Source organism: Elephas maximus, chromosome 9, assembly GCF_024166365.1.
Source record: "Elephas maximus indicus isolate mEleMax1 chromosome 9, mEleMax1 primary haplotype, whole genome shotgun sequence".
NCBI classification, from domain to species: domain Eukaryota; kingdom Metazoa; phylum Chordata; class Mammalia; order Proboscidea; family Elephantidae; genus Elephas; species Elephas maximus.
Window position 1 is genome coordinate 70,265,438 of NC_064827.1, and position 23,513 is coordinate 70,288,950.

Here is a 23,513-nt window from a genome sequence, read left to right on the forward strand (position 1 = left end):
AGAGATGCCATGAAAATGTTAACAGTGATTATCTCTGGGAGATGTAATTTGGGATATTTTGCTTTTCACTGTTTTAAAATTATCTGCATTGTTTGCTATTTTATAGCAATTACAATGCTAGTTTAAAAAATGTTATAGTGTTCAATTTTTTGTTTTTTAATTTTTAGTGTGCTTTAAGTGAAAGGTTACAAATCAAGTCAGTCTCTCATACAAAAACTTACATTCACCTTGCTATATACTCCTAATTGCTCTCCCCCTAATGAGAGAGCACACTCCTTCCCTCCACTCTCTTTGTGTCCATTCTGCCAGCTTCTGACCCCTTCTGCCCCCTCATCTCCCCTCCAGGTAGGAGATACCAACACAGTCTCATGTGTCTATTTGATCCAAGAAGCTCACTCCTCACCAGTATCATTTTCTATCCCATAAAAAAAAAAAAAAAGTCCAATCCCTGTCTGAAGAGTTGGCTTTGGGAATGGTTCCCGTCTTGGGCTAACAGGAGGTCTGGGGACCATGACCTCCCAGGTCTTTCTAGTCTCGGTCAGACCATTAAGCCTGGTCTTTTTATGAGAATGTGGGGTCTGCATCCCACTGCTCTCCTGCTCCCTCAGGAGTTCTCTGTTCTGTTCCGTCAGGGCAGTCATCGATTGTAGCTGGGCACCATTTAGTTCTTCTAGTCTCAGGATGATGTAGTCTCTGATTTATGTGGCCCTCTCTGTCTCTTGGGCTCGCGATTACCTTATGTCTTTGGTGTTCTTCATTCTCCTTTGCTCCAGGTGAGTTGAGACCAATTGATGCGTCTTAGATGGCCACTTGCTAGCATTTAAGACCCCAGAAGCCACTCTCCAAAGTGGGATGCAGAATGGTTTCTTAATAGATTTTATTATGGCAGTTGACTTAGATGTCCCCTGAAACCATGGTCCCCAAACCCCGGCCCCTGCTACGGTGCCCTTCGAAGCATTCAGTTTATTCAGGAAACTTCTTTGCTTTTGGTTTAGTCCAGCTATGTTGACCTCTCCTGTATTGTGTGTTGTCTTTCCCTTCACCTAAATTAGTTCTTATCTACTATCTAATTAGTGACTACCACTCTCCTTCTCTCCCTCCCTCCCCCATCTCGTAACCATCAAAGAATATTTTCTTCTCTGTTTAAACTATTTCTCCAGTTCTTATAATAGCGGTCTTATACAATATTTGTCCTTTTGCAACTGACTAATTTCACTCAACATAATGCCTTCCAGGTTCCTCCATGTTATGAAATGGTTCACAGATTCCTCGCTGTTCTTTATCGATGCGTAGTATTCCACTGCATGAATATACCATAATTTATCCAATCATCCGTTGATGGGCACCTTGGTTGCTTCCAACTTTTTGCTGTTGTAAACAGTGCTGCAATGAACATGAGTGTGCATATATCTGTTCATGTGAAGGCTCTTATTTCTCTAAGATATATTCCAAGGACTGGGATTGCTGGATCATATGGTAGTTCTATTTCTAGCTTTTTAAGGAAGCACCAAATCGATTTCCAAAGTGGTTGTACCATTTTACATTCCCACCAGCAGTGTATAAGTATTCCATTCTCTCTACAACCTCTCCAACATTTATTATTTTGTATTTATTGGATTAATGCCAGCCTTGTTGGAGTGAGATGGAATCTCATTGTAGTTTTGATTTGCATTTCTCTAATGGCTAATGATCGTGAACATTTCCTCATGTATCTGTTAGCTACCTGAATGTCTTCATTAGTGAAGTACCTGTTCATATCTTTTGCCCATTTTTTAATTGGGTTATTTGTCTCTTTGTTGTTGAGTTTTTATAATATCACGTAGATTTTAGAGATCAGGCACTGATCGGAAATGTCATAGCAAAAAACTTTTTCCCAGTCTTAATGTTCAAATTTTAAAAAGTGATTACAGAAGCCTTATTAAGGGTATGATGCACTAGGAGAGCCTGTCTGGACTGTTCAGAGGAGAGCAGAGTATGGCCAGGCTGTAGAGCCCCAACCTTCTGCAGAGGCTCTCCTCACCAGTCTTCACTGAACCAGCTCATGGGGTCAGAGTGCCCCCTTCCTCTCTGTGAAATACACTGACTGATGCCCTGGCACAGACTGCTTACTCTCTGCTACAGCGAAACACTTCTGCTCCTGAGAGATGGGATGTGAAACAGTCAGTTTATAGACAGTCCCTTTAGTTTGTTCCCAAACTTGTTTATAGCAGTTGTAGTAATTAAATCACATAATTTAATTAAATATTAAGTAAACCCATGAAATATATACATGAAAAGAGAGGACTGGTTGTATGAAAACTAACATATGCTTCAGGGAAGACTTGATATAAAGGCAAGTCACTAAAAAACACATTTCTGGCAAATTAGGTATGGGTGAGACCACTATAAAAGATGTGGAAGGAACACAGTCTAGAAGAATCTATATTCAAATTGATTTGCTACTGTCTAAGTTTTCTCTTCATCTTAAAGAACCAGAAATTGGAAGTGACAGACATACATTATGGATGTAGTTTATGAAAGAAGGAAGATGTGAACTCCAATCAGCAGACTCATAGTCAAAGAAAAGGCCTTGGCCCAACATCAAAAGAACAGCAAACCAGTCTACATTTATCTCTTTTAAGTTAAACTAAGATGTTTAAGGTATGTATCATTTTTTGATTCCCTGCTTTAGCCTACTTTTAAGACTAACCAATGGTGTCAGGTACAAGGACTTCAACTGTAGTTCCAAAACAGATTCTAATTTAAACACCAGATTTTCTTTGATTCTCTTCTTCATGTTAACAGCCCACAAACACGTGGGTTCTGGTCATGGCTCCAGAGGCCACACATTCAAGGACAAAGTCATCCTACATTCACAGCCTCAGTTCCACACCTGTACAGTAGGGGTAATAATCCCTGACCCATCTACCACACTGCAGCAGACTGAGACTCAATCAAGATGGTGCCTGAAGGGAGGGGAATGATTATCTCACACCCTGTCTGGCTAACCCCTAGTCCTCTTTCTAAAGTCAGTTCAGGCCTCACCTCCTCTAGGAAGCGTTCCTTGAGACCCTTCCCCATCAGCAGTCTAGACTGACTACTGCTCCTTTGGACATCCATGGCACCTAGTGCTTCCCCTCTCATGGCCCACTTAACACTGGTTGTTTACTTGTTTGTTTCCCTGACTGAACAACAAGCTCCTTCAGGGCAGAGATCAGTTCTTTCCTCTGATCAACAGCGCTTGCCACAGGGCCTTGCACAAAGTAGGTGCTGCAAGACCATTTGCCCAATGGTGGGTCAACCTTCATCTGTGCTCTCCTAACCCCTGAATATTCTATGCAGCATTTAACACAAGGAATTTTAATTATTTATGTGTCTGCTTGTTTCACTGGATTAAAACCTTCATTTTTACAGGACGAATATATATGATGGTAAAAACAGCAGTGGTATCAAAGCCCAGCTCTGTCAATTCCTAGCTGTATGACGTTGGGGCAAACCACTTAACCGCTTAGAGCCTCAGGTCCTACTTCCAGAAAAATGGGAATACACCTAGCCCTCTGAAGTCCCCCTACAGGGGACAGAATGAGATGTTGAGTGTATAGCAGAATGCCTGGCACCCAAGAGGCAGGCACCAGAACAGATCTTACTGAGGGCCACAGTGCCTCGCACAGGGCTGGAAGCCACTCCCCTGCCAGGAGGCATCGCATTTCATCCATGTGCAATTCCAATCTGATTTCTGGAGGAGGTTTTTCTCCTAGTTTTCCTCTTTACAATTAAAAACCTCAAACGTTTATAAAAGTAGAAATAAAAAAATAGTGAGCCGCCAGGTAACCGTCCAGCTTCAGCAATTACCAGCTCACGACCAATCTTGTCTCATTTATACATCCCTGCTCATCTGCACCCCAGATTATTTCGAAGACAATTCTAGAAATTAATTATATCATTTCATTTATAAAGTATTTCAGTATATACCTCTAGAATAAAAAGACTCATTTCTAACAAACATATCATTATTGTATCTAAAACAAACAAAAATGACAATAATTCCTTAGTACCACCAAATATACAGTCAGTAGACACATTTCCCTGGTTGCATCATAACTCTATTGTTTCAAACAACTGGTTTGTTTGATTCCAGGTCCAAATAAGCTCCATACTTTACATTTGATTGATGTGTTCCTTAAGTTTCTTTTAATCCAGTGCTTCTCAAAACTACCTTGAGGGCTTGTGAAAACAGACTGCTGGGCCCCACTCCTGGAGTTTCTGATTCACAAGGTCTGGGGTGGGAGCCTGAAAATCTGCATTTCTAACAAGTTTTCAGGTAATGCAAATGCTGCTGGCCCAGGCTTTGAGAATCACTACACATCTACAGGTGCTCCTTCCCTCATTTTCCCTCCTTTTTTCCCTTTTCTTACTAGAATGAGAAGATGTTCCAAGCTCATATTATACATTTCCTGTCCCAGAACTAGAATCAAGCCATTTTTCCAAGGACTCCTTGTTCCTTTTAAAGAGAAAAAGAAACCACAATTTAGGTGCTAGGGGAGCTAAATGGTATGGGATTGGTCATCATTTCTAAAGCTGTTTACATGGAGAGAGCTAGTAAATTTTTTAAACAGAAAATGCATCATGTAGTCATGCTGATATTTCCAATTCATATTTAAGATTACAGGGTTTTTACTAACTTCTTTTATATTTGTATCTCTCTTCTCTTACAGTGAATATCTCAGTTCCTAATGAAATTAACGTAATTGGTTTAATTGCTTTACCTACCATATGACAGTTTCAGAATATCAATTCCAATATTGCTACTCATAATAGAATCTCTGATAACAGCTTAATTTTTTTATAGTTGTTTTTGCCCACTGAGTATTTCTACTAGGGATGTACAGTCAAATTACTATGTTTGAGGCACTGAAATATCTCCTCTTTGTATGATTATACCTCCAATGCTTATACAGTAAGGTGTGTTTGTTTCAATCCTGCCATTTGGATTTATTTTTATTTATAATTCTATAAAGCACTTAACAATTTCAAAATCAAATCTACAAAACACAAGGTCTATTCAGAGAAATCTAGCTTCCACACCATCCCCTCCATCGTCCCTCCACCCCTATAAAAAAAAAAATAACGAACATATATTGTTGTTTATCCTCCCATTTTTAAAAAAATTATGTTAAGGCATACCTCGGATATACCGCAGGTTTTGTTCTAGAGCACCGCAATAAAGCGAATAGCACAATAAAGCAAGTCACGTGCATTTTTTGGTTTCCCAGTGCATATACAAGTTATGCTTACACTATATGTAGCCTATTAAGTATGCAATAGCATTATGTCTAGAAAAACAATCCACATACCTTAATTAAAAGATACTTTATTGCTAAAAAATGCTATCCATCACCTGAGCCTTCAACAAGTTATATTCTTTTTGCTGATGGAGGACCTTGTCTCAGTGTCGACGGCTGCTGACTGATTAAGGTGGTAGTTGCTGAACATTGGGGTGGTTGTGGCAATTTCTTAAAATAAGACAACAATGAAGTTTGCTGCATCGACTGACTTCTCCTTTCAAGAAATATTTCTCTGTAGCAAGCAATGCTGTTTGATAGCACTTACCCATAGTAGCACTTCTTTCAAAATTGGAGTCAATCCTCTCAAACCCTGCTGCTGCTTTATCAACTAAGTTTATGAAATATTCTAAATCCTTTGTTGTCACTTCAACAGTGTTCACAGAATCTTCACCAGGAGTAGATTCCATCTCTCAAGAAACCACTTTCTTTAGGCTCTACTTCTAATTCTAGGTCTCTTGCTATTTCCATTACATCTGCAGTTACTTCCTCTATTGAAGTCTTGAACCTCTCAAAGTTATCCATGAGGGTTGGAATCAACTTCTTCCAAACTCCTTTTAAATGTTGATATTTTGACCTCCTCCCACGAATCACGAATGTTCTTAATGGCATCCAGCATGGTGAATCCTTTCCTGAAGGTTTTCAATTTACTTTTCCCAGATCCACCAGAGGAATCACTATCTATGGCAACTCACGAAATGTATTTCTTAAATAATACGACTTGAAAGTCAAAATTACTCCTTGATTCATGGGCTGCAGAATGGATGTTGTGTTAGCAGGCATGAAAACAACATTAATCTCCTTGTACATTTCCATGAGAGTCCTTGGGTGACCAGGTGCGTTGTCAATGACTGGTAATATTTTGAACGGAATCTTTTTTCTTAGCAGTAGGTCTCAACAATGGGCTTAAAATATTCAGTAAACCACGTTGCAAACAGATGTGCAGTCATCCAGGGTTCACTATTCCAGTTATAGACCACGGGCAGAGTAGCTTCAGCATTAATTCTTAAGGGCCCTAGGATTTTTGGAATGGTAAATGAGCATTGGCTTCAACTTAAAGTCACCAGCTCCATTAGCCCCTAACAAGACAGTCAGCCTGTCCTTTGAAGCTTTAAAGGCATTGACTTCTCTTCTCTAGCTATGAAAGTCCTAGGTGCTATCTTCTTGCAATACAAGGCTGTTATGTCTACATTGAAAATCTGCTGTTTGGTGTAGCCACCTTCTTCAATTAGCTTAGCTAGATCTTCTGGATAACTTGCTGCAGCTTCTACATCAGCACATGCTGCCTCACCTTGCACTTTTATGTTATGGAGACAGCTTCTTTCCTTAAACCTCATGAACCAACCTCTGCTAGCTTCAAACTTTCTTCTGCAGCTTCCTCACCTCTCTCAGCCTTTATAGAAATGAAGAGAAGTCCTTGCTCTGGATCAGGCTTTGGCTTCAGGGAATGTTGTGCCTGGTTTGATTTCTATCCACACCACTAAAACTTTCTCCATATCAGCAATAAGGGTGTTTCTCTTTCTTATCATTTCTGTGTTCACTGGAGTAACACTTTCAATTCCCTTCAAGAACTTTTCCTGTGCATTCACAACTTGGCTGTTTGGTGCAAGAGGCCCAGCTTTCCACCTATCTCGGCTTTTAACATGTCTTCCTCACTAAGCTTAATCATTTCTAGCTTTTTATTTAAAGTGAGAGATGTGCAACTCTTCCTTTCACTCAAACACTTAGAAGCCACTGTAGGGTTATTAATTGACCTAATTTCAATATTGGCATGTCTCAGGGAATAAGGAGGCTCCAGGAGAGGGAGAGAGATGCGGGAAAAGCCAGTCAGTGGAACAGTCAGAATACACTCAACATTTATGAATTAAGTTCGCCATCTAATGAGTATGCTTTGTGGTACTCCAAAACAATTACGGAAGTAAATCAAAGATCACTGATCATAGATCACCATAACAGATATAATAATAATGAAAAAATTTTAAATATTATGAGAATTACCAAAATGTGACAAAAGACACAAAGTGAGCGTGTAATGTTGGAAAAAGGTGCCGATAGGCTTGCTCGATGCAGGGTTGCCACAAACCTTCAATTTGTAAAAAACGCAGGATCTGTGAAGTGCAATAAAGCAAAACACAATAAAACCAGGTATGCCTGTATTTCTATGCCCACCCCCACAACTTTCTTAGATAAACTGACAGACATGATACACACTTTCTACAGCAGTTCTGCTACGGCTGGTTGGACTGCAGAGGATGGTGTATTAAATGCAAAAGGCAAATTAATAGCACTCAGAAACTGCCAGGTAGTACAAAAACTATTGGGGTTGCTGGTGAAAACACAAAAATCTACTTTACACACATTTCACACCAAGCAAAAGGCACTGTATGAAACATAGGCAGTGACAGCAAAGTGGCTAGAGGCAATTTAACACCACACAGGGGGTCTGTGTACATCAGCAAAGCGAAGCATCTCCAAGGCCCTTTTTCTGGCTCTAAAACTCTATGATGCTAAAGTAAGCATAATCAATTACCCGGAAAAGTCTCAGAAAAAAAGAGGCAAATCATCATGAGCACGACCAGTCCCTGGACTAATCTGTAAGTAGCGGAGATGAATGGAACTTAAAGACAAAAATCCAGACTGCATCCCATCTATTTAACACACAGATGCTACTACTGTACGCTGAGGACAAAAACAGCAGGCAGTGTGTGTACTCAGGGTCAATGTCTAGTTCAGACATGTTGTGCTTTAAAAATCATATGGCACAGGTGCTCATTTGGGGTATGATAGAAAACTATTCACACATTTATTCAAAAATATGTTTTTAATTTTTTTTTTTTTTTATCGGCCAGGCGGACCCCTGATGTGACAGTAGTTAAGAGCTATAGCTGCAAACCAAAAGGTCAGCAGTTCGAACCCACCAGCCACTCCTTGGAAACCCTATGGGGCAGTTCTACTCAGTCCAATAGAATTGCTATGAGTTGGAATGGAAGTAGGTCAGAGTCTAGGGAAATTGTCATTCCTAAGTATTTAAAACAGATTTTGAATAAGGCCCACTAAAAACTGGGACTGACCGCTTATAAAATAAAATAAACTTTGAGTTCGGATAGATACTCAGGCTTTCAAACTAGCTCTGTAACCTTGAGTCAGTACCTCACCTCCCTGAGACTCAGTTTCCTCACAATAGGACTCAACTCAACAAAGATGTGCTAGGGGTAGGGGCACTGTCAGGTCAGGGCTGTGGCCAAGCTCACAGGGATGCTAGGAGATCAGGTACGTGCACAGGTAGAGCAGCCAGCACAGTGTCCGGCACATCCCTCTTAACAAACATGGTGCCTTCCACTCCCTCTAACGCATACCCCAAACTGAGAGCACAGCTGCTGAGAGCCAGGCCCTGGGCTCTGATAAAGAAGACTGAGACACAGGCCCCCAGGGGCAACTGTGAGCCTCTGAATCCATGTGTCACCACCTACCTGCTCACAGTGAAAGGTGCACTGGTCATTTGTGGGGAGTGAGACTCTCCAGAGAAGCTTCAATAACCTCGAGGCTTCTTCCAGGATCAGCTGGGCTGTGTTTACACTGGTGACAAACTGGCTCAGAGGCACCAAGTGTGGACCCTACACAGGCCGATGAGAAGGCTGTTACATGAAGTCTTGAAAAAGATTATGGACAAGTAAGCTTTAATGGGCAGCATAAATCTCCAGGCTGTAGGGCTTGTGTTTCACATGCTGAGCAAGAACATGGTGCCAGACGACACCAATTTATTGTTCTTAAAGACTGGTGAATTACAGATTACAAAAGAATTTTGGTGGGGATTTTAGTCTAATCAATAACCATGAAGCATTAACTGTATTTACTACGCCACGGGGAGGGCCCTTAATAGAGCCACTCGCACGGCCCTGCAGCCCACGGAGACTCTGAAAGGCAAACACCATCAACAGCAAGGCAAGCAACATAAATGTTTTGTTTTTTTTTTCAGCAGCCCCTGTTAAATGTCTCTGCTTAATGAGAATATTAGGGTCCTATAAAGTCTCTCCCATCCTCTGCTGGCAGAAGCAAACTCAAATTGATGGGATAGCAGGGGCATGGGAAAGCAAAGATATAATTCGGAGAAGGGGGACTATGAAAGCTTAAAAAAAATTACAAGACTATTTGTCTTCACAAGTAATACAAAATAAAAGAACATAACCCTTTTCAGCTATAAATTGGCAAAAATCATTATATATAAAAATACTTGATGAAGACAAGAGTACAGAGAGACAGATACACTTGAGTGGAGAACCAATCTTTTTGGAAGGTAACACAGCAATAGTTATCAAGAGCCCAGAAAAGTTCACACTCTTTGAGCCAGTAATTTCACTTCTAGGAATTCATCCTAAGGAACTAATCAAAGATGTGATCAAAGACCTACGTATATGGCTGCTGATTACAGCTTAAATGTCCAACAAACAGGTGAAAGAGTAAATAAATGATGGTATATCCATACATTAGATTATTTTGTAGCCATTGAAGTCAAATTCTAGAAAAAAAATGAATGAGACAGGGAAAAAATGTTCACAATATGATGTTAACTCAAAGTTAAAATATGAAACTCATTTACTTATGAGCTAGTTTTGTTAAACTCCATGAATAAACTGAAAGTATATATACATCAAAATTTTAAGTGTGTTAAACTCTTGGTAGTATATTTATAGATGCTTTCTTTTTTATGCTTTTCCAGTTTCCAGTTTTCATGCAATACAGATTATAATCAGAAAGAACAATAATATTATTCATATTAATTAAGTCATTTAACAAATATTTACCAAGCACCTATTCCACGCCAGATCCTGTGCTAGGTAGTGAATTGTGCAAAACAAACAGTATCCCTGCTTTCCTGGAGCTTATTATCTATTGGAATATAAAATATAAAATTGTCTCTTACAATTTAGCAAAACAACACAAAATAAAAAAGGCAAAACAAGTATCAAGTGACTCAGGTGTCTTCAGTAAGGGCCTCAGAAGGAGAACCAGAAAATATGGTCCATAGAAGCTCAGAAATCAGGTCAGTCTGGAGGGAAAAAGGAAATGTAACCTAAGCCTTGGAGGAAGTGAATAAAGAAATGTAGGTCAAGCGCCTGGTGCATAGGTTCTCAATAAAGGGTGACTTTAAGATTAGGAGGATTCCAGTAGGATAAGGCAAAGGGGAAGGGAGAAGTAAAAGGAGCTGAGGGGTATTCCAACCCAGAGGACCAGGGAGAACAAGAGCTGGAGGCAGGATGTGGTTGGCAGAAATGGATAACAGCCTGATCAGATCAGGAAATAAACAGTGAGAAAGCAAATGATAGTAGGGATGTAGGCCAGAGCCAGACCTACAAACCGGAGTCTGGACTCTACCCAGGGAGAAGTGATGGTTTCTGCACAGGTGAGTGAGATGCCAAGCACTGTCCTTCAGGAAGCAGTGTCATGAAATAAAGAATGAGCCTTGGAGGATACAGGGACCTGAGTTCAAATCTTGGCTGCTCCAAGTTATTCCACCTTGGCATCTGTAAAATGGAACTGACATCACCTACTTCACACGAGTCCTGAGGATAAAATATCATAGACAAAGCTCCTCTGCAATGAAGAAATGGGAGCCGGCATCAATTCTGAGGTAGATGTGGGATATTTCACATTGGCAAGCTCAGTACAAATGGTATGGCTGACCATTTCCTTCGTGAAGATAAGGACCTAAAGATAGGTCCATCTACCTATCTTGCTCACTACAGTAGCACTTAGGCCTGGATGGGTCAATGGATACGTGGCCTGAGTAGATGAATGGATGGACACACTGATGGATGGATGGATGGATAAAAGGATAAATGGGTAGGTGGATGAATGGATGAGGGAATAAAACAGAGGCAGTCATTGGCATATGCAGCAAATCACAATGAAGAAGTCACAGTAGCAGGATACAAACCTCAACAAATTGCCCTCTCAAACAATAAATGGTTCAGTGATCCCCAGATTGGACCCAACCTCGGAGCTTTCATGAACTACATTTCCTGGCCCTTCTTCTCAGAGCCTCACTGAGGACATTTGGGCTACTTGTCTCCTAGCCCCTCATCCTACCCCTTCCATTCTGCTCCTCCCAGTGAGAATCTCCCTCCCTCCAGTTTTGTCCATTGGGTTACCTTTGTTCCCAGCTCTCGAACTGTGGGGCCAGGAGCCTCCTGGATTTGAGTGTCCATTTCAGCAAGGAGCTTCTGGCCCTGGCCAATCTGCTTGCGCAGGGCATTGTAGTCCTCAATCAGGCCCAAGACATGGCGACCATTCTTGCTGGCCCACACGCGATGGCCAGAGACCAGATGGAACATGCATGGGCTGCTGGTGGCTGAGCTGCCACTGTCACAGGAGAGAGAGTCTGTATCATCTCCATAGAGCAGAAGGGTCTCTGAAGCTGCAAAATGAGAGGCAAGATGGCAGACGCATTTACGCCAGCACTCTGTGTTCAAGGAGCTTATGATCCTGAGGCTAGGTGGGAGGGCTAAGAGAGGCTCTCAGACCCAAATGTCTCAGTGGACACGAGCCCAGAGGAAAGCAGAGGCCTGTCTCCTGGAGCTCTGTCTGTATATTACCCCATGGCAGGCTTATTCATCCTGTGTGAGAGGCTCAATTCAATTTAACCAACATTTATGGAGGACCCACCCTGTGGAAGACCCCTAATTTACACAAATGAAACAAGCTGGGTGGTATACTCCAGTAGCCCATGGTCTAGTCAGAATACAGATACTGTATGGGAGGCGCAATAGCACAAGGATGAAAAGTTAGTGCTCAGGGAAGAAAAAAATCAATTTCTGTGCAGGGAGGGAGAGATCAGGGAAGGCTTCCTAAAAGCAACAAATGAACTGGGTTGAACAGGTGGCAAGAATTATGGTAAATAGAGTAAAAGCCAGTTGCTCTTTACCTCTGGATCAAAACAGAAGAATGGATGAATAATTCAGACTGGGGATGTCAGGAAAGGCATTTCAGAGAGAAGCTGCATTTGTGATGAGCCTTGAGTGAGTTGTAGGATTTTCAATAGCAGAGAATGGGACAAAGAGTAGTCCGGAAAAAGGGGAAGCCACACAGCAAAGCCACAGTGAGAGGAAAGTGCAGGCCCACGTGCAGGACGGGGCGGGGGAGCCACCTGTGTGGCTACATAAGGGCTGGATTGTGAAGGACCATGCTAGCCATGCTTAGGTGGTCAGACTTTAATCTAGGGCAACAAGGGGCCAATGAAGCTGCTGAGGTGGGGAATGCCTACAACGGATTAATTGGTTTAGAGGAGGAGTTCACAACAATCCCAGCTAGAAATTGAGAACGTCAAACTCCAAATCCCTACAAATACCATCTTGAGATGAAGCCAGGGGCCTCCTTCTCTCCAATTTAAAAAGTCCTACTGCCCACCCAATCTTGCCATAGTTACTCAAAGACTTCAGTTTTGTACCTGATTTTCGTGGCACTGCCAGGGTGGAATCAAACAGATCATATGAATTCTCATTTGCCATGGAACATTTGTTACCACCTGCAAAATGCAAAACAAGAGGTGGAAAGTAACTGCCAAAAGTTGTGGTTTCAGACTTGTACACTGAAAACTATAAAACATTACTGAAAGAAATTAAAGAAGGCCTAAATAAATGGAAGGGCATTCTATGGTTATGGAACAGAAGACTTAATATTCTTAAGATGCCAATACTACCTAAAGCTATCTATAGATTCAACCCAATCCTCATCAAAATTTCAGCTGTCTTTGTTGCAGAAATTGAAATCTTCAAATTTATATTGAACTACTAGGGGCCCCAAAAAGCCAAAGCATTCTTGAGAAAGAAGAATAAAGTAGGAGGACTCACACTTCCCAATCTCAAAACATATTTTAAAGCTACAGTAATCAAAATAGTCTGGTATTGGTATAATGATAGATACATATTGGTATAACGATAGACACATAGGCCAATAGAATTGGGAGTCCAGAAATAAAACCGTACATTTATGGTCAACTGTTTTTCAAAATGTGTGCTAAGCCCGTCCAATGGGGGAAAGAATAGTCTCTTCAATAAACAGTATGGGACAACTGGATTCCAAAAGCGAAAGAACAAAACTGGCCCCATATCTCATACCATATATAAAAACGAACTCAAAATGGATCAAGGACCTATTTATAAGAACTAAAATCATAAAACTTTTAGAAGAAAACATAGGAATAATACTTCAGGACCTAGTTTTCAACAATGGATTATTAGATGCAACACTCAAAGCATGAGCAACAAAAGACAAAACAGGTAAATTTGATTTCATCGAAATTAAAAACTTTTGTCAATGGATTTTACCAACAAACTGAAGAGACAACCTACAGATTGGGAAAAAGCTTGGGGGAACTGTACATCTGATAAAGGTTTAATAACCAGAATATATAAGGAACTCTTTCAACTTAACAAAGGAGCCCTGGTAGTGCTTAGCAAATGAACCCTTGGCTGTTAACCAAAAGATCACCGGTTCGAATTCATGAGCAGCTCTTCGGTAGAAAAGACCTGGTGATGTGCTCCTATAAAGATTTACAGCCTAGGAAACCCTATGGGGAAGTTCTACTGTGTTCTATAGGGTCACTATGAGTCAGAATTGACTCAACAGCATACAATAACACAACTTAACAACAAACAGTCAAACAACACAATCAAAAAATGGGCAAAGGACTTGAATAAACATTTCACCGAAGAAGAAACACAAATGGCCAACAAACGCATGAAAAGATGGTCAATGTCATTAGTCATTAGGGAAATACAAATCAAAATGACAATGAGATATTACTTTACCCCACAAAGATGGCTATGATTTAAAAAGTGGAAAATAACAGATATAGGCGAAAAAGTGGAGAACCTGGAACCCTCATGCATTGCTGGTGGTAATGTAAAATGGTACAGCCACTATGGAAAACAGTTTGGCAGTTCCTTAAAAAATTAAACAAAGAATTACCATACGATCTAACAATTCTACTCCTAGGTATATACCCCAAAGAATCAAAAGCAATGTTTGAGTGTGAACTGAATGAGAATAAAGAAAAGCACCAGACATACACATGCTCATTGTACACCAATGTTCACTGCAGTGCTATTCACGACAGCCAAAGGTGGAAACAGCCTAAACGTCCATCAACAGATGAATGGATAAATACAGCCTGGTATGTACATACAATGGAATATTACTCAGGCATAAAGAGAAATGAAGTCCTGATATATGTTACAATACAAACATTGAAGGCATTATGCTAAGTGAAATGAGTAACCCACAAAAGGTCAAATATTATATGATCCCACTTATACGAAATATGTAAAATAGCCAAATATATAGAGAATAAAGTTGATTAGTAGTTATCAAGAGTGGGAAAGGGGGGAAGGGGACTCATTGTTTAAGGGACACTGAGCTTCTGTTAAAAACCCATTGCCATCGATTCCAACTCACAGTGGCCCTATAGGGCAGAGCAGAGCTGCCCCAAAGGGTTTCCAAGGAGTAGCTGGTGGATTCGAACCCCCAACCTTTTTGGTTAGCAGGTGTTATCACTTAACCACTATGCCACCAGGGCGCCAATGAATAGTGGTTATGGCTGAACAACATGATGAAGGTAATTAATGCCACTGAATTGTACATGTAAAAAATGTTGAAATGGTAAATGTTTTGTTACATATGTATTTACTACAATTTAAAAAAACGGAGGGTGGGGGGCAGGGGGTGGGAGGGGGAAGACCTTTCGGCGGGGGGGGTAGTTTTAGTTTCACTGCAGTCAGCATTTGAATGTGAAGTGAATGAGAATAAAGAAAAGCACTGTACATACATATGTATGTTCATTTATTTAGACACACACATGTATTCATTCAAATCTTTACAGGGCTCTCTTGTGCCAGGTCCCATGAAGGACACTGGGAATACAGACAGACCAGGCCTATTCCCTTCCCCTAGAAGACCCCCTCATCCAGACAAGTAAACAGTTTCATTTCAGCGTGGTCAGAGCCAAAGGAGGGAAACACAGGCTGTGGGAGCTCAGGTGAGGGGTGCTAGCCCTGACCTGGCTTCCCAAAGGCTAATGCCCGTACTGTATCTTAAAACTGATTGTGAGTGACCCATGGGAAGGAGGGAAAGAAATGCCAGGCAGAGGAGACAGCAGGAGCAAAGGCACACTCAGGAGAAACAAGCAGTTTACCTGGGTGCAACGGAAGGCCTCAGTGGGATGCAAGCTAGAACCGTGAGGTCTAAGTTTGGGGTGGAGGGGCAAGTCTAGAGGCTGTCGCAGTCACCCAGGCCAGAGAGGAGTGACCCAAAGTCAGATTTGGGGGTGATGAATTTTACACACTGTAAGAAAGCAAAGTCAAAAGATGCCGTACAAGATGACCAGTGTGACATTTTATAATTTAGAAAGCACTTTCCCATGAAATCTCAACAGCTCAGTGAGCAGGATGGGATCGTGAATCAGATTTCATGGAAGAGGAGACTAAGAGAGGAAGCTATCTGCCCAGTATTACCCAACATGTGGGTGGTCCCAGGTTCCCCCACTTTGGGGAAGTTCCTCCCCAGCACTACCAAGGGGTGGGGCTGACTACAGCACAGCCCCCCTGAGCGCATAGTTCCGTGGAGCTGGCCCTGAGACGAACTGCTTTCTACCAAAAACATGGCAGCCTTCAGAGCAGAACTTTCAGAGAGATGCACTTAAATACAATCCCAAAAAGTCTTCTGCAAAGGGAGAAATGCTGCTGCCTGTGCTATGATTCTGATCTTCAGTCAAGGAAACTGGAACTTTTCCGAATTTTGAACACACTCTCCTGGATGTCTCCTGTGAGGCACACTAGGGCTGACCCTAGACAGATTCTGAAAGCAGGAACAGGCTGTTCAATGGTCTTCTCACTTCAGCTGCCCCAGGTCTTCCTCCTAGGTACCCCTTGCACTGAACTGCTCCCCCGGCTTCAATCTTCCCTAGTGCACCCTCTTCATATCCTTGGCCCATCTCCTCAAAGCCTAAAAAGGGACAGGAACAGACCTATATTTAAAATGGTACTGCCCAATGCCTGGTGAAGCCATGCTAAAACTGCTGCCTTTGTACAACGCTGATGAATGTGGCATGTAGAAGGCAATACAGCACCTGTCCAACCCCTTGGGGTCACCCTAGAAGAAATTTATTCTAAGAAAATTTTTTAACAGCAAAAAGCTTATTAATATAAATGTTTAAAAGCCCCAAATCAGAGACCACTTTAATAATCAATAAAAAAAGGGTAACAATTTGGTGACTGACAATAATCTACAGACAACGAGGAAGCCATGGAAAAGGAAAACATTTATGATGTAATATTGCATGAAAGGAAAGAAAGGACACAGAATGGCACAAAAACCTATCTGAACAACATAAATTCATGCCTACATTTAATTAACAAATAAAGAGAAATATGCAAAGTAAAAAATGATCATTTTTAGAATAATGAAAATTCTTTTTCCACCTTTTTTATATTGTTACCTCATCTTTTTGGTTAAAAATTTAAAATACTTATTTGGAAGAAACCAATAATCCAATCGCTACAAGTTCCAAAGTAGGTTCACTGGGTGCTTCTTAAGAGATGTTTTTTTTTTTTTTTTTTTCCCTCAATTAAATGATAATAGACCCAAGCCAAGTAAAGATAAGCCCAAGCTCTCAGGCAATCCTCCTTACTTGTGAGGTATGTTGATACTCCTTATTCCACTGGGCTCACACATCCCCCACCGTGGGCATTAGGATGATCATCCCCCAACAACTGAGGCTCCAGAAGGTCAGCAGGTGGCTCAAGAAGAGCTGGACTTGGGGCCTGGAAAATGGTTTCTAGCTCCAGGTCTGCCACCTACTTGCTGTGCCACTTTGGGTGAGTCCCTTTCCCTCTCTATAAAGCAAAGAGAATGGCCTGACTGACTGCTTTCAGCCTGACCACTAGTTGGTCTGTTCAAGGCTCTGTACGTGCAGAGGGGTGACAGGAACCCCAGTTTTTCTGCTCTTTCCACTCAGTCTATTTCTACTACTCTACATAGTCTCTCTAGGGCTAAACATTAAAACTCTCACGCAAACTGCAAAACAGAACCATTTTTCAAACCTACCGTGATGCTGTTTCCAGATCTTGGAAGACACTGAAACCTTGAGTACGAGATTTAGATTCTCTTACAAAGGCAACAGGGAGCTAGAAAACATTTTCAGCCATGTAATGATGTGCGCAGGACTAAAACGATGTGGGGAGCAAGACTAGAGGCAAGCCCAAATTCCACTTCTTTGAGAATCAAGAGATCCCAGACAGATTACACCATTTTGCCAAAGGTGACAGCTAATTAGCAGCCAGGTCCTCTGGCTCCTAGGGTACAGTGTGCCTGCTGTAAAAGGAAATAGACCTCCGTGGGGCAAGGGTATCACTGAGAGCTCACATGTCACAAACAGGCACACAGAGCCGCATTTCTAAGTGACAGGGAGGCAGGTACAGGACTGTTTGCCTAGCTGAAGGAGCCACCTGGGGATGGATAGGGTTTGGGCCAAAGTGAGAGTTGCTTTCTATGCCTTCTTCTCACCCTTCGCCAGCTGCTCCTCGAGCTTCCTCTGCAGGGTACTGTTGGTTTCGATGCTCCTCTCCAATTGTACCCGCAGAGCCTGGATCTCTCTCATGAGGCCATGCAGGTCACTGAATGGGTCCTGCCCCTTCCAGCCTTCTCCTGACACCTCTGCTCTGGCTTCTGCAAACACATGCAAAGGACAATCTTAACATCTCCCATGATCCAACGGTCAGTCATCAAAGGAACTCAAGAGTGTTTTAAACCCGGCACCACCATCACCCACCCCTTCCAGAGGAACTAGGTACAATTTAAAACTAGACTTTAAAAACAAAAATATCGGCAGACTTAATTGCTGCTATTCCACAGGCTAAATAAGAGCTGGAAATTAATTTTCACTTCTGGCCATAAAAGCCTAGCAAATTGCACACCAAACCCCAAAATTATGTCTAGTAGTAATAAAATCTATTTGGGCTGGAATTATAGAATGAAAGAGGCTGATTTTAAAAGGCACCATGTATTAAAAAGGCACAACAGCAAAAATAAGAAAAGCAACTTGGGGAGAAAATGAAAGCTGCGAGATGACCCTTTTCTACATAAACTTTCAATAGGGAAAACCATCTGGAAAACTAGTTCAAAAAAAAAAAAAAAACCCACCACACCTCAAAGCTGATTCTGAAACATTAAAACTTAAGAATAGAGTAACTCCAATCTGGTATCTCTCTCAGGATACAGAGAGATGTAAGACTAGCAACCATCTCCAGAGTATGGTTCAGCATGTGGGAGGTGCTCAATAAACATTTGCTGAATGAATGGCTAAAGAAATAAAGACTGCCAAGAAAATTATAATAAAAGTTAGTTACTGATAGCCTACTATGTGCCAGGTATTGTACTAGGGTGTTTTAAATAAATTATTTAATGTTTACAACAACTCTACAGAATAAACATGTATTATACAAGAAGAAACAAGCCCAGAGAGGTGAAGGGACCTGCTGAAGGTCACACAGGCAGGAAATGAGGGCATCAAAATCCAGACCCCACAGAAAGGGCCACATACACCAGAGACGGTATCAGCCTGAGACCAGAACTAGATGGTCCCGGCTACAACCAATGACTGCCCTGACAGGAACTCCACTGAGAACCCCTGAGGGAACAGGAGAGCAGTGGGATGCAGATCCCACATTCTTGTAAAAAGACCAGACTTAATGGTCTGACTGAGACTAGAAGGGCCCTGGAGGTCATGGTCCCCAGACCTTCTGTTAGCCCAAGACAGGAACCATTCCTAAAGCCAACTCTTCAGACAGGGATTGGACCGGACTATGGGGTAGAAAATGATATGGGTGAGGAGTGAGCCTCTTGGATCAAGTAGACACATGAGACTATGTGGGCAGCTCCTGTCTGGGCGGGAGATAAGAGGGCAGAGGGGGTCAGAAGCTGGCCGAATGGACACGAAAGTAGAGAGTGGAAAGAAGGCGTGTGCTGTCTCATTAGGGGGAGAGTAACCAGGAGCATATAGCAAGGTGTATATAAATTTTTGTACGAGAGACTGACTTGATTTGTAAACTTTCACTTAAAGCACAATAAAAGTTTTTAAAAAATCCAGACCCCAGCTGGCCTGGCTCCTGAGCTTAAGTCTTTCCGTGTTTCCTGCTGTTTCTTCAGAGTAAGAGTGAACCCAAAGAGTTTGCTTCAAAATACACCTACTCTAACAACTCAGAAAAGGAGGGTGAGAATGTAATTGCACAGCCCAAAGAATGTAATCAACGTCAGTAAATTGTACACATAGAAACTACTGAATTGGTATATGTTTTGCTGCATATATCCTCAACAACTGTAAAATAAATAAAATTTAGAGGAAAAAATACATATATGTACCTACTCTACCCGTGGAGCCCTGGTGGCACAGTGGTTAAGCGTTTGCCTGCTAACCAAAAGTTCAGCTGTTTGAGTCCACCAGCCACTCCTTGGAAACCCTACGGGGCAGTTCTACTGTGTCCTATAGGGTCACTATGAGTCGGAATCAACTCGGTAGCCATCGTTTGGTGTTTTTGGTTTACTCTTCCCATAAGGCAAACTTGGGGCTTGGTAAGAGCATTTCACGGAAGAGTGCAGAGTTCCACCCTTCCACTTCTGCTGCCAGCTGACCAGGTGGGCTTACAGCCCAAAACACCGCAGCTCCAGAATGAGAAGAACCTCAGAGAAGAGTGCCCAGTACCTCTTGGTCGCTTGTGTTCTTCATCCAGCTTCTCATATACCTTCAGCTCCACTCGAAGAGACTGGAGTAGCTTGTCATTCTGTGAGAGCAGTTGCTGCCTCAACTCCACCTCCTCCTTTGCCCTGAAAAGGCCCCATCACCATGGGGAGAAGAGGTTAGCTCTGATTTAGGATGACTTACTCAAACCACCACCCCCTCCCTGAGTAGGCCAGTTCCACCTCTACCAGAACAGTATAGCCAAAAGTAACAAGTGTGAATAAAAACTCTAGTCACAGCCTCTATTTCCCAAGTATCCGTCTGTGCCCCAGCCCTTTGCATATGTTATCTAACGTAATCTTCACAGGCACCCTAAAAGGTATGTGCTAACTAATACACTGGAAACAAAAAAGAAGGATCGACAGTTGGAAAATTGGTCTTGGTGATAGAAATGATGCCAGAGATCAGATGACTGAATTTTGCAAGACCAACGACTTCTTCATTGCAAGTACCTTTTTTTTACCAACATAAATGGCCACTATACACATGGGCCTCGCCAGATGGAATACACAGGAATCAAATCGATTACATCTGTGGAAAGAGACGATGGAAAAGCTCAATATCATCAGTCAGAACAAGGCCAGGGGTCAACTGGGGATCAAACCATCAACTACTCACACACAAGTTCAAGTTAAAACTGAAGAAAATTAGAACATGTCCATGAGAGCCAGAGTATGACCTTGAGTATATCCCACCTGAATTTAGAGACCATCTCAAGAACAGATTTGGCACATTGAACACTAATGACCAAAAACCAGGCAAGCTGTGGAAGGACATCATACATGAAGAAAGCAAGAGGTCATTAACAAGACAGGGAAGAAAGAAAAGACCTAAAAGATGACAGAAGAGACTCTGAAACTTCCTCTTGAACGTTGAGTAGCTAAAGCAAAAGGAAAAATGATGAAGTAAAAGAGCTGGACAGAGAATTTCAAAGGGCAGCTCAAGAAGACAAAGTATTATAATGACATGTGTAAAGACCTGCGGATAGAAAATCAAAAGGGAAGAACACGCTCAGCATTTCTCAAGCTGAAAGAACTGAAGAAAAAATTCAAGCCTTGAGTTGCAATAGTGAAGGATTCTACAGGGAAAACATTAAATGGCACAGTAACCATCAAAAGAAGATGGAAGGAACACACAGAGTCACCATACCAAAAAGAATTTGTCAACATTCTACCATGTCAGGAGGTAACATATGATAAGGAACCGAAGGTACTGAAGGAAGAGTCCAGGCTACACTGAAGGCATTGGCAAAAAACAAGGTCCCAGGAATTGACGGGAAAAGCAATTGAGATGTTTCAACAAACGGATGCAGCGCTGGAAGAGCTCACTCCTCTATGTCAAGAAATTTGGAAGACAGCTACCTGGCAAACCAACTGGGAGAGATCCATATCTATGCCTATTCCCAAGAAAGATGATCCAACTGAATGTGGAAATTATTGAACAGTATTATTAATATCACATGCAGGCAAAATTTTGCTGAACATCATTCAAAAGGAGCTGTAGCAGTATATCAACAGGGAAATGCCAGAAATTCAGGCCAGTTTCAGAAGGGGACATGGAACCAGGGATATCATTGCTGACGTCAGATGGATCCTAGCTGAAAGCAGAGAATACCAGAAAGATGTTTACCTGTGTTTTGTTGACTAAGCAAAGGCATTTGACTGTGTGGATAATAACAAATTATGGATAACATTGTGGAAAATGGGAATTCCAAAACACTTAATTGTGCTTATGAGCAATCTGTGTACGGATAGAGAGGCAGTAGTTCGAACAGAACAAGGGGATACTGCACAGTTTAAGGGCAGGAAAAGTGTGTGTCAGGGTTGTATCCTTTCACCATACCTACTCAATCTGTATACTGAGCAAATAATCTGAGAAGCTGGACTCTATGAAGAAGAACAGGGCATCAGGATTGGAGGAAGGTTCATTAACAACCTGCATTATGCAGATGACACAACCTTCCTTGTTGGAAGTGAAGAGGACTTGAAGCACTTACTGATGAAGATCAAAGACCACAGCCATCAGTATGGGTTACACCTCAACATAAAAGAAAACAAAAATCCTCACAACTGGACCAATAAACGAGATCAAGATAAACGGAGAAAAGACTGAGGTTGTGAAGGATTTCATTTTACTTGGATCCAGAATCAACACCCATGGAAGCAGCAGACAGGTAATCAAAAGATGCACTGCACTGAACGAATCTGCTGCAAAAGACCTCTTTAAAGTGTTGAAAAGCAAAGATGTCACCTGGAGGATTAAGGTGTGTGTGACCCAAGCCATGGTGTTTTCAATTGCCTCATACGCATGAGAAAGCTGGACAATGAATAAAGAAGACCAAAGCAGAATTGACATCTTTGAATTGTGGTGTTGGCAAAGAATATACCATGGACTACCAAAAGAATGAACAAATCTGTCCTGAAAGAAGTACAACCAAAATGCTCCTTAAAAGCAAGGATGGCAAGACCACGTCTTACATACTTTGGACATGATGTCAGGAGAAATCAGCCCCTGGAGAAGGACATCATGCTTGGTCAGCAGAAAAGAGGAAGACCCTCAACGAAATGGACTGACACAGCAGATGCATCAACTGACTCAAGGATAACAATGACTGTGATCATGGCGAAGGACCGGACAGTATCTCATTCTGTGATACACAAGGTCGCTCAACAGCACCTAACAGCAACAACAACAGGGGTAGAGTATGTAGTCACAGAACAAAACAGGTTTAACTGACCAACCCAGGGGCTACAACAACTAATCCTCAATTCACAGAGGATATGAGGAAGAGGGGCTCAAAAGGCTCTATTTCCTACCCATGGCTGCATAGCTCAAAAGAGGATCCAGGACTTAAATCCATGACTGACTTAAATCCAAAGACAATGATCTTGCTAAATCACTGCACTACCCTGGACAGCCAAGGGCGAGACCAGTCACATTAAAAAAGTGAGGCATTCGTGAAAACACACGGAACAAGGCAGATTCCAAGGGCAGTAGTATGATCCTTTCACACCGTAGTCAGGTTTACATCACTCCTCTGCTGACAAACTCCCACTGGCTTCCTATCTCACTCAGAATAGTCAGGACCAAAGTCCTGACGAAGGCTACAAGGTCCCATATGACTCAGCGTCCAGCCACCTCTCTGCCTCATCCTCTTCCATGTCCCCATCTCCTCCAGATGCACTGGCCTCCCTGCACCGCCCACTCAGGCCAAGGACACTCTGCCTTGGGGCCACTGTCTCCCTGCTAAAAATGACCTTGCCCCAGGTATCTGCAAAGCTCACTCCCTCAATGATTTCAGGTTTCTGTTCTAATGGAATCTTTTTTCAGAGACATCTTTCCTCACCTGCCCTAGATCAAGAAATAGAAAATTGCCCCCCAGGCCCTATCCCCTTTACATTGTC

At 42.0% G+C, this 23,513-nt stretch overlaps 1 protein-coding gene across 3 annotated transcripts in view; it reads right to left on the reverse strand.

Moving 5' to 3' along the window:
* The window catches only part of CDK5RAP2 (CDK5 regulatory subunit associated protein 2), a 228,257-nt gene that overhangs the window by 7,896 nt on the left and 196,848 nt on the right, over positions 1–23,513 (reverse strand). For all 3 annotated transcript variants that reach the window (XM_049897012.1, XM_049897010.1, XM_049897011.1), the window contains 5 exons: positions 20,074–20,195; positions 17,880–18,041; positions 12,766–12,843; positions 11,471–11,736; positions 8,792–8,935 (listed from right to left, as the gene is read on the reverse strand). In XM_049897012.1, coding sequence (XP_049752969.1) covers positions 8,792–8,935; positions 11,471–11,736; positions 12,766–12,843; positions 17,880–18,041; positions 20,074–20,195 — 772 coding nt within the window. The remainder of the gene's footprint in view (positions 1–8,791; positions 8,936–11,470; positions 11,737–12,765; positions 12,844–17,879; positions 18,042–20,073; positions 20,196–23,513) is intronic.